At 36.6% G+C, this 11,571-nt stretch overlaps 1 protein-coding gene across 7 annotated transcripts in view; it reads left to right on the top strand.

The window, feature by feature from the left end:
• The window catches only part of TBC1D5 (TBC1 domain family member 5), a 468,533-nt gene that overhangs the window by 393,097 nt on the left and 63,865 nt on the right, over nucleotides 1–11,571 (top strand). For all 7 annotated transcript variants that reach the window (XM_025043592.1, XM_015585816.2, XM_025043594.1 and 4 more), the window contains one exon: nucleotides 7,443–7,792. In XM_025043592.1, the coding sequence (XP_024899360.1) occupies nucleotides 7,443–7,792 (350 nt within the window). The remainder of the gene's footprint in view (nucleotides 1–7,442; nucleotides 7,793–11,571) is intronic.

Below are 11,571 nucleotides of genomic sequence, written 5' to 3'. Positions count from 1 at the left end.
TAATATATTTTATATTATATACATGTGTTATCAAGTTACTTTTTCTGACTACTTTTTGCACTTAAGAAAATAATTTTAAAATAAGTTATATGTTTTTATGGTGGAATAAACGTATATGTAGATCGAGGTGAGAAAACGATAGAAGAAGGAGACTATGATAGAAAGAAAAAGGAAAAGAATAGAGAAAAAGGGTCTTGGAAAAAAGATGAACATAGAAGGAAGGAGCAGCAAAAAGAACAGAATACAAACTGAGAGTAGAAATAAGGAAACTGGACAAACGGGCCCCGCAGTCTGGAGATGGGGTTTGGTCAGCATTCTTCAAAGGCCTAGACTAGTGTACAGGCCACTATTTAAACTCTTCTCAGCAGTATAATGAATGAGATGGCAGTAGAAGCCATTTGGCACAGATTATAAACTCTTAGGGTTGGAAAGGGTCTTTCATTTAACCCCGCCTCCCACTCATGCCAGGACTTGGAAGCCTGTGTGTCTGAAGATGATTTGTCAGTCTCTACTTAACACAGTTCCAGAAACGAACACTTACTATTTTAAACGGAGCCTATTAAATCATTGGAAAGGATTTCCTGTGTCATACCTTTTTAACTGTCTTCTGTTACTTTTTGTAACTTTCGTAACTCATTTCATCTTTTGAAGCCATGCAAAAAAGGACTGCTTTCCCTCATGACAGCCCTCACCGTATTGAAGGACTTACTCCTCAGCTATTTCAGCCACTTTACTTCCAGCATAATTTTTTTCTTTCTCTCTCTCTCTCTCTCTCTCTCTCAATCTCTCTCTCTCTCCCTCCTTCCCTCCCTTCCTTCCTTCCTTCCTCTCTCTCTCTCTCTCTCTCTCTTTTTCTTTCTTTTTTTACGGCAGAAAGGAGAAATTTTATTAGAAAGGAAAGTACACTTGCAGACGTGGAAGTGGACCTGAGCAAGAGAAACATGGCTCAAAAGGCCCAGCATAATTTTCATATCTCGATTTTATAAGTACAAAACTCAGTTCTGCCAGAAATTAATGTATCACCAAGAGCTGTCTCCCATAATTGTACAGTTATCTCCTGCAATATAGTAACTCATCTAGTATATTTAGTCACATATTTATGTTTACTATTAAAGGATAATAATGTATTTACTATCTGTCAAAACCATATTTACTTTAGAGGATAATTTCACAGGGTACAAAACTTGGGCTGGTCATTTTTTCTCTCAATGCTTTATTCTCTCCGTTCTCTTCTTGCTTACATGGTTTCTGAGGAGAAGATGGATGTGATTCTTATCTTTGTTCCTCTGTAGGTAAGGTGTTTTTTTGCCTCTGGCTTCTTGCAAGATTTTTTTTTATCTGTGATTTTCTGTAGTTCGGAACTAATATAATTAAGTATAGTGTTTTTGGCATTTATCCTGCCTGCTGTTTTCTGAGCTTCTTGGATCTGTAGTTTGGTGTCTGACATTAATTTCGGGAAATTCTCAGCACTATTGTTTCAGATATTTCTTCTGTTCCTTTCTCTTTTTTCCCTTTCTGGTATTCCCATCATGTGTATGTTTATACCTTTTATAGTTATCCCACAGTTCCTTGATGTTGTTTTTATCTGTCTTTTTTTTCTGTTGCTTTTTAGTTAGGGGATTTAGTTAGGGGAATCTCAACTTTAGAGATTCTTTCCTCATCTGTGTTGACTCTACTAATAAACCCATCAAAGAATTCTTTATTTCTATTTCAGTATTTTTTACACCTATCATTTCTTTTTTTTCTCTTAGAATTTCCTCCTTTCTGCTTACATTTCCCATCTGTTCATGGAGTCTCCTTTACCCATTAGAGCCCTTAGCATTTTAATCATAGTTCTTTTAAATTCCTAGTCCAATAATTCCAACATCCCTGCTGTATCTGAGTCCAATTCTGATGCTTGCTCACTTTCTTCAAACTGCGTTTTTTGCATTTTTACTATGTCTTTTTTTGTGGGGGGAGGGGAGTATAGTTGGATATAGTGGGCAAAAGGAACTGCTATAAATACACCTTCGTCAATGTGGTGATAAAATGTGAGAAGAGCGGAAGCATTCTATAGTCCTGTAATTAGGTCTCAGTGTTTCAGTAAGCCTGTCCCTCTGGACTGTGGACTTTATACATGCCTCTCAACTTCTCTCCCCAACTTAGTGGGGACAGGATGGCTAGAGGGGGCTGGGGTTGGATATTTCCCTGCCCCAGGTCAGTTAGGCTCTGATAAAACCCCAGCAGGCTAGACTCTCCTGAGGGAAGGCCTTGTTAAGTCCAGAGTATCCTGGTGTTTTTCAAAATGGTTTTTTTTGCACTCCCCCTGCCAGAAGCATAATTTCTCTCCCATATTACCATGAGAATCTAGTAGAGCTTCAGGAAATAAAACAGAGGTGTGGGCTGCCCCCTACCCACAAATGGGTCCCTTTGGAGTTTTTATCTCTCAGATTTGTCCACACTGAGCCTCTAGCAATTTGTCGACTGCAGTTCAGATTTCCCTGTCTCAGCACTGGCCCCTGTGGGTTTCTTTCTGCTCTAATAAGTTGTATATGTATGTGCATTTACCTGTCAGTCTCTCCAATTTGGGAATAGCAGTTTGCCATGTGACCTCACTTCTTTTATGGATCTAAGAAAAAGTTGTTGGGTTTTGTTTGTTTGTTTGTTACTTGTTAGGACAGAGTAGAAACTGCTAAGCTTCTTATATGCCAGACTGGAAACCAGAGGTTCACTTATCTAGTATTAATGCAGCCCAGGAATCTTATTTTTCTTCAGCAACATCTCGGTGGGTTCATATTAGGCTTATAGACCAAACCAAAACATTAATGTTTGGGAGTTTGACTTTTTTCATTTGAACTCATATTAATCTATTAATCTAGTCTCTCTTTAATGTGCAATGGTAAAACGTTTAGGTTCATAAGTATTTATCTTCGTTAAATTTTATATGTTTAATTCATTTCTCATGCTAGCCTGTTGAGATTGTTTTAAATTTCAATTATTTTATCTGATATATTAGGTGTCTCTGAAGCTTTTGGTCTTAAATTCAATAAGCACACATTCTCTTTCTTCTTGTAGAATTTTCCATCTAAAAGGGACCCAGATTTATCATATAGTTCACCCCCCTTGGTTTAAAAATAAGGAAACTTAGGTCTAGGCAGCAAGCTAAATAACTGTCCCATATTATACATTAGCTCATTGACAGAAGATTATGATGTTAGAAAAAAGGACTGGTGAGCAGGTTTGTGAACCAAGTCTGAGACACATATCACCTGGAGCACTTGGTGGGTGCTGGAACATTCAGCAGTACACTTGAGGTACAGTTATTCAGCCATAACCGAGCATGCATTACCCTTTATTACATCCACTGGCATTAACATACCTTGATAAAATCTATCAGACCTTTACACTTCAGGCAAGAAATAAAGTTGCCTTAGGATGACTTGTTTTTAGTGAACCTTACTGGCTAATTGTAATAAACTACAACCATTTCCAAGTAATTGGTAAAAATATTTGTATAAGCCAGTCTATTTTCCAGTTCACAGTTTCTACAATCCTCTTGAAAAATCAAAACAATTTCCCCACTTCCATTCTTCTGCTATTTCTATTGCTATTCAATAAACAAAATGAGTAATATATTGAAACACAAACCCAACCATCCAAAATTTTAAAATGTATCTAAATAACAGTTAAGTCAATGGACTATTTAGAAAATGTGAGGAGGAACATTGATGCTATTGCTATAATCAGATGCAGATGTATAGCTTTAAATGCTTTTATTTGGAAAGAGAGGAAATGAATAAGTGAATGAATGGGTGAGTGAATGAATGAACCAAGCATTCAACCTTTGGGAACATAAGGAAAAAAAATAATAAGAAAAATATAAATTAGAATATAGAGAAAAATAATTAAAAATAAAGAGAATTTTTACAGAAGTGGTGTGGTAATGTTTCTTTTTTTTTAAAGCTCTGGAAAGATTTTAGAAGTTAAATGAAAACAGCTCATGACTCTGGCAATTAAGAAGGCTTTGGAGAGCCTAGAAGCTCTTTCAGTAGAGTGTAGGTTAGAAAGCCAAGATGCAAGAGATCAAGTGGGTAGTTAGAGGGTAGGAAGAGGCAGCAAGTAACCCATTTTTAGAGTTTCAGCAACTGAACAAAAGGGTCCTTACAGTGAAGCCAGGTTGAGTTCTGGTACAGGTGTTTTGAATGATTCTTGGATCTTCAGGAAAATGCCCTTTGTTACTGATTTAACTTGCTAAATGAGGTTATGCCAAAAGTAATTTCTTGGCACAATTTTAAAATAATCCCTCCTAGATGGTACTTTTTCAATTAGTAGCATGTAGTAGACAATAGTAATGAAAGACTTCAGTTACACAGAATTTGTTACTCATTAGATTTGGTATCTAATATCCTGTTAACTCCAAAGTTCTCTATTTCAACAATATTTACACATTGCACTCCATCTTTAATCCAATCCAGTCCTATCCTCACTCTCTATCAGATCTCTGACAACTGCATTAATTTTCATTAATTTAGCACACGTAACTTAATAGTATACATCATAGGCAATAATCGTTGTTGCAAATCGTTTAGTATTTGTGAAAATGCCGCTACTGATATTTAAGATCTATATTAGCTAACTTTGACATAAAAATTGTCATGCCTGAAAAACTATGGACGGCTTGCTTTCCTTAGAAGTACATGGCCTACAATTGTTTATATCCGAAAATATATAGAGCCACTTTCAATAGCTGTTTTGTAAAAGAAAATATTCTTGTAGAAGCTATGGGTGGTGGATGAAGGAAATTGGTTAAAAACAAAAAAGTGTTCAAAAACAAGGAAAATAGTGCTCATCTCCTTTTAAGAGCTATTCAGATGAAAAATTGCTCGGCATGAGCTTGATCTATATGTTTTTCGTGGTTATTAGTAGTAATGAAGATACATTAACTGTATTCTCTTGATAATGCTCCAGCAGTTTCTTAGTACTTTTATCAACATATAAATTTTACAACTGGCAATATGGGAATTTGACTAGTACACTTTTGTTTATAAAAAAAAGGGTAGCATTATAACTCCTTCATATCTGTGAATTATGAATCGTGACTTGCAAAGAATCAGAACTAAAATGCAGTAGAACCTCAGTATTATGACAGCTCTTCTTTCTACTTCCACTCATGAGAACTGGGGATGCACGCAGGCTGCTGAGCAGGACACAGCACCAGAGGCGAAGGCCTTCTTAATCTAGAATTTATGAGTTCTTTTCATTTCATTCATTCTCTTTCTCAACAAACATGTATTCAGTGCTCTCTATGTTGTTAAGCTGTAGTATCTGTCAATTGAGAACGCTCTCCTTCATAAGGAAGCAGCTGAAAACAAAGTAAGTGGTGCATAATCACTGTATATCCTTATCTCTATTAGGAAATGTCATTTTCAATGATTTTTGGAAGGATATTAAATAGCCCAGTTCTTTAAAGATGAAACTCAATGCAGAACCATTTGAAAAAACTTATTTTTTTCACATTTCATTGAGTTATAAATAAATAGATCTTTTATTTTATGAAGTTGAATTCCAGGTTTTAAATTTGATTTGTCCTAGTTCCAAAGCAATGTAAGTCTCCAATACCTAGTCCATAATATTAGCTCGTACCATTAGAGCAAACTTTATGGAAGGAAAAGACATAGTGTTCTTTTCTTTTTATTATAAAACTATGGATCAGTTCAGTTTTAGAGTTATATATAGTAATGGCAGGGATACGGCTATTATATAAAAAGTAGGAGAATTACTATGTAAATGCTGCCAGATAGATCTGAGAGAAGAAAATGAGAGTAAAACTCAAGTTAACTAAAATCAAATAAGTGGACCCCTCAAACCTGATTTTCAGTTTCCTGCTTTTATGAAAAAGAAGCACTATTTGAGGAAATAAGCTTCTATTAATGATTTGGGTAATAAAAATATATCAGTATTGTCTTGGAGTTGGATTACCTCTAACAACTAAAGTAATTTATAACTGGTCTTCAAGATACTAGCCCTGGAATACTTCAAGATTATAAATCATTTTGGAAGTAAGTATTCATTCAACAAATGTCTATTTGGTGTCCTCTGTTTGCCAGACAGTTATAACACAGGTGCTGGCAAACCATGGAAGCTGAGAAAAGTTTTTAAAGGGAGGGGAGTGTTTAAGGGAGTTAATTGCTGCTGAGCTATAGAATAAAATAAGAAAGGATTTTTGGCTCTGCAGTGCAGAAGTCATTGGTGACTTAGAGGACAGGATTCAGAGCAATGGCAAAGCAGCCACAACCAGACCTTGGGCCAAAGACTGAGGAAGCAGAAGTGGCACGTTAAAAGACACTTTTGAAAAAACACATTTTGAGGAGGGGTAGAAGTGGAATGGAATGGTAACTAGCAAGAAGTGAGGGTTCAAAGGAGAAATTAGTGCGCACGCGCGTGCGCACACCCACCCACCCACACACACACACACACCATGGTTGTATGCTAATGAGAGTGAGGGAGAAAATGATGATGCAGGAGAGGGAGATGCAGGAGCAACCATCTGGAAAGGTCAGAGGAGATGGGATCCAGCATAGGAAGGAGAGGCTGGCCATGGCTCAGAGCAGGGACTCTCCTTCCACTGTAGAAGACAGAGTGACAGAGTAAGGCAGGTGCACTGCCGTTTAACACATTGATAAAACACCTGTTTGTGTTAGGCAATGACAGTATAGCAGAGAGACAAAGATCCTTGTCTTCATGAAACTTTTCTTCTAGTAAAAGGGGGTTAGAGGAAGTGGGCAAATAATAACCAAATTACTTAGTATGTCAGGTGATGCCAACTGCTATCAAGAAAAGTAAAGCAGATGAGTGGGGAAGGAGCACGTGGAGTGCTGGGCCGGTGGCAGAGCTGAGGGTAGATTGCAATTCTCATGAGCTGAGCTCTTGATGTAACTTCTATGAACTTACTTTGTGACCCTCAGACACATTGATTTTTCAAAATCAGATTAAATGTAACCTAGTATCTACATTCCAGGGCTTGTGGCAAACCTACTCTCAGCCTCGTTCCACAGGTGCCCCTTCTATGAGTAGCCCAAGACTTGCCCAGCCCTTTTACCTCTCCTCTATAGTCCTCATAGGTTTTAATCATACATTTATTTATGTAATTATGTGATTAATATACTTCATCCTTAGTAGACTAGAAGCTCCCGAAAGATAGACCCTGTTTGTTGAATGAATGAATGAATGAATGAATGGCATAAAGACTATTTCCATAAGCTACATTTTTAAGAATCTTGTTTTGTTCTTCTGTGGTCACTTTTAAGTTTTCACTTCTCACTTAGTGTAGCTGATATAGTAAGTGGCCATTGTTGAAGCAGGTAAAGTATGTTTTTATACCAATAGAGTATGTGAAACAGTATAAATATAGTTGTCTTCTAATTTAAATAATGTCTCTCCACCAATTTTTTTTTTTTGTATAGGACCAATGCCAAAGGCGCTCCTCTGAATATAAATAAGGTATCTAATAGCCTGATTAATTTTGGAAGGAAGTTGATTTCTCCAGCAATGGCCCCAGGCAGCACAGGTGGCCCAGGAGGCAATAGCGGCAGCTCCTCCACTGCCGGGGTTCCCACCAGGATGTTAGCAGAGGCTCCCAGGCATCATCTGCAACAGCAGCAGCAGCAGCAGCAGCAGCAGCAGCAGCAGCAACAGCAGCAACAACAGCAGCAGCAGCAGCAACAGCAGCAGCTGCAGCAGCAGCAGCAGCAGCAGCAGCAGCAGCAGCAGCGGCTGATGAAATCAGAAAGCATGCCAGTGCAGTTGAATAAAGGTAAGGAACAAGTAGTAAATCTAAAGAAAACACTCCCAGTAGAGCCTGGGATTTTTTCACCTGCCTGGGAGAAACCAACCACCTAGAAATAGAAATTAATGCAAAACTTAATTTTTAAAAATCCATTTATTAGATCCTTTTTGAGTTGGAATATCAGATACTGTACTGTTCTTAGTTAAGAACATTTTATGAGGTAATTTGTTAAGGGTTTTTTTTAACATTTATATCCTAGTATACTTGCATTTGAGTCCTGTGGATGCCCATAGAGTATGGCACGAACTGTCACAACACAGAACTTGAAATCAGTAGACTGTGATCTCTAACTTGTGTAATAATGCTTCTAACTAGCAGAGAATCTGAAATGGTGCGTTCCAGTGGCATGGGCTTTACTAGTCACAGCATGCCTCTGTACAGTTGGTTTGGAGGAAGCATGCCACTAGGCTTGCAGTCACTCATCATCGAGTTGTTTTACCTCTGTGGTGTACAAACGAGGCAGTTATAGAGCCTTAAGGGGGAGAAAAGGTAAACAGAATCTCAAGCAGCCAAAGTTAGTGCCTGAGCCCACGCTCTAAAGGTTAGAACCATAGAATGTGAGAGCAGAGAAAACTTGAGAGATGACCGGATCCCAATCTCTCATTTAATGAGTGGAGGCACTACAGTAGGTACTGCTGTTAGTGGTACTCTTGCTGCTAGGACTCACATAAGCTCATTTCTATTTCACGGCCTCTCCAGTGCTTCACCTCCCTCATGTATTTTATTCCTAAGAGAGCCCTTCAGGTTCTTACTCAGAACCTTTATCCTCTTAATTTCCACTTATTTTCAGAGACATATGTATCAAGTATACCCCTATTCATAGCAGATTAGAAATAGCTACATTTATTTTTAGTGGTAGGACTCTGCTAGCTATACTATAGAAGCAAGAAAAAGTAATATGATGGCAGGAAGTCCTCAAAAATCATTCCTAAGACCTCACAAAGCATAGAGTCTGTGGCCATTTAACTTCAGGGCACATATCCTGATGTGTGCATTGTGTGTGTCTTAAAGGGATTCCTATAGTATATCATGTTCAATGACTGGAGTTGACAGTAACAATAGTAATACTGAGTCAGTAATAAGACCTTAAACCATGTTCCATATACTCTGTTTAAGAAGACTGCATCCAAAATTATTATAATTTTAAATTACTGGCATTTAAATTTGTAAACTTAAGTTAAATGGGCTTTATTCCCCAGTGATATAAAATAATGAGTACTATTCAGTAAGCGTGTGTGTTCTTCATTAGTTGCATCACGTTAGCTATCGTTGCCTATATGAAGTATTAAGCTTTATATATTAGTATTCAAATTTCTATTAAAATACTCAATTTACCTACATAAGAGTATCTCGTTTAAAATTACATTTTTTTTAATGTAGAGCTGTCACGCATGATTTAAAGAAAAGGAGAGTTCAGATCGTTAACACGTTGTAAATGTATTTTAATGCCAGGAGACATGCCCACTTACAGAATGGAAATGAATGTTATTTTATATATTTCTTAATTGTACTGTTTTATTGTTCTAAACAAATATGATTTCAATATTGCTTTGATAACAAGCTGTAGTCAGTAGTAATTCTAACTGATGGCAGGCAAATGAGTCAGAGAATCTCTTAATGCTGTAGCTTAAATTTTCTGAGGAACCAAGCCAAATGACTCTAGAAATATAAAGTTGTGTCTCTAAGGAAATGTCAAGTATTAATATCACAGTAAGTGCGAAAGGAAGCGCACAAGGATGGAACAATTGATGAAAACTAAGTCCCCAGTTATAAGAAGACAACAGCGCGCTTAAGCAAAGTATTTGGAACACAGTTATCACTAGGGCATTTTGTAACTGATCCCCACGCTGAAAGAAAGTGGTCTTGTTTGGCAGCTCTTCTGTCTTTTTATTTCTGGTCTGTTCTTCTCATGTCAGTCCACGAAAAGCTTGTCTACCTTCATATTAAAGATAAATATTCCTGCTAATGCCCCTCCCTGCATAAAGGCTTGAATAAAATAGAGTAAAAGGCAAAGAAGATAGTTCGTACATATAGAAGCTAGTGTGAGTGGATGCTCTTCCTTCATTCGCTCACCAATAAACTGTAAGGGAAATCCTGAAGTTTTCTGACCCTTTGTTTCCTCACCCTGAAATCAAAGGTTTAGACTGATCCCTGAGGAGTCTCCCAGGTCCAGAAGTCTATGGTTCCAGATGTATTTGTTAACCCTACGATGAGAAATACTTCTCCAACATTGATTCTTTAACTTGGGGTTTCCCACAAGTATCCTGCTGTGCTGTGACACCAACAAATCTTCACATGTATAATAGCCTTTTTAGTGTACTCTGCTGGAAAATTTGAAAGTTGTTTTGAAAAATGGTTGTTTATAAAGATGAAAATGCTTATGGTTTTTATAGGTTAGTTAACTCACAATTATTTTTGCTTATATAGGGAGACAGTTCTGTGGAAAGAACAGAATTCATGTATATGTTGCTTGAAATGCATTCTGTAGTTTGTATATGTGTTGGGGGGGGTCGTAAAGGAAGGAAGAAGCACAGATGTTCCTCCATAATTTTCCTGGTGATATTTAATATGAAAATTAGTTTTCAGTCTCTAAATATACACTAATAGGTGATCCAGAAGCAGCAGAGTAAAGTGGGTAGCAAGCATAGAATTGAAAAATCTCTTTCAAATATAGAGAAAATAGGCACACCATTATTCAGTGAATAGAGAGTTAACTAAATTATGAAAATTCAGGACCTGATAAGTTCCACTAAAAGCTGTTTATCACTTATTTGGAATATTTATAGATTTTATTACAGTTATAGGAGAATATAAATATGTGTACTGTTAATTGATAGAGTGATATAATTACCACCCAATAATTTCCAAATGAGCTCGTCATGCCGTAAGTCATAATTGCAGCAAGTGGTCAAGGCACTGAGGGTATGTTATTGAATTCAAAAGTAGCTTTTTTACTATTGTATAAAAACTACAAAGGAAGCAAATCTATTAATCATACATTATCATGCATAGAAAATATGGTGCCTTTAAGAAGGCTTGTTTTTCAGCTCATTAATCTCAAAATGACATAGGCTTCAAAGGATTATTCCTTCTGTTGACAGTGACTGCTTCACGTTGAACTTTGTCATCCAGGAAGGAAATCAAAGAAACAAAAAGTTTTCTTTCTAAATGGTAGTGTACCTCAGTTCTTCACAGAATTTCTTTCCTGCGTTGCTCCTTTTCCTTTCTTTCCTGTGTTCTTAAAATGCACTCCTTTTCCCCCATTTCTTTTGTCTATTTTTTGAATTTGAACACTTCTTTATTTTAAGCATTTACTACAGGTCCAATTTGTAAACGAAATCTCGCCTATAATAAGTATATCAAGTTTAAAGGGTATGCAGTTCACAGATTTATTTTTACATGTTGACATTTATAAGTACATGTGGTAACTTTTGAAATCTTTTCAATACTTAATGTGAAATTAGAACTCGTTTAGGTCTTTATCTGATCACTGAAAAAATTGGTTTCAAGTTTAGTTAAAAATAAACTGTGTCTTCTATAGGAGGAAATTGATTTCAAAAGAATGCTTTTACTTAATAAATGTATATGTCTTCCTTTTGGATAAAGAATTTAAAAAATATATATAAAATCACACTAAAAATTGTGACATAATGAAATCTGCTCAGCAAAATCTTTGATTGCTAAAGTTTCCTCTACTTTAAACTGATAGAAACTTGTTTTATACTTTCTTAGAAATGTGTTGTTTC

This window comes from Pteropus alecto, unplaced genomic scaffold (genome assembly GCF_000325575.1).
Source record: "Pteropus alecto unplaced genomic scaffold, ASM32557v1 scaffold92, whole genome shotgun sequence".
NCBI classification, from domain to species: Eukaryota; Metazoa; Chordata; class Mammalia; order Chiroptera; family Pteropodidae; genus Pteropus; species Pteropus alecto.
Note: the sequence above shows the minus strand (reverse complement) of the source record. Positions and strands in the feature narration are given on the sequence as shown.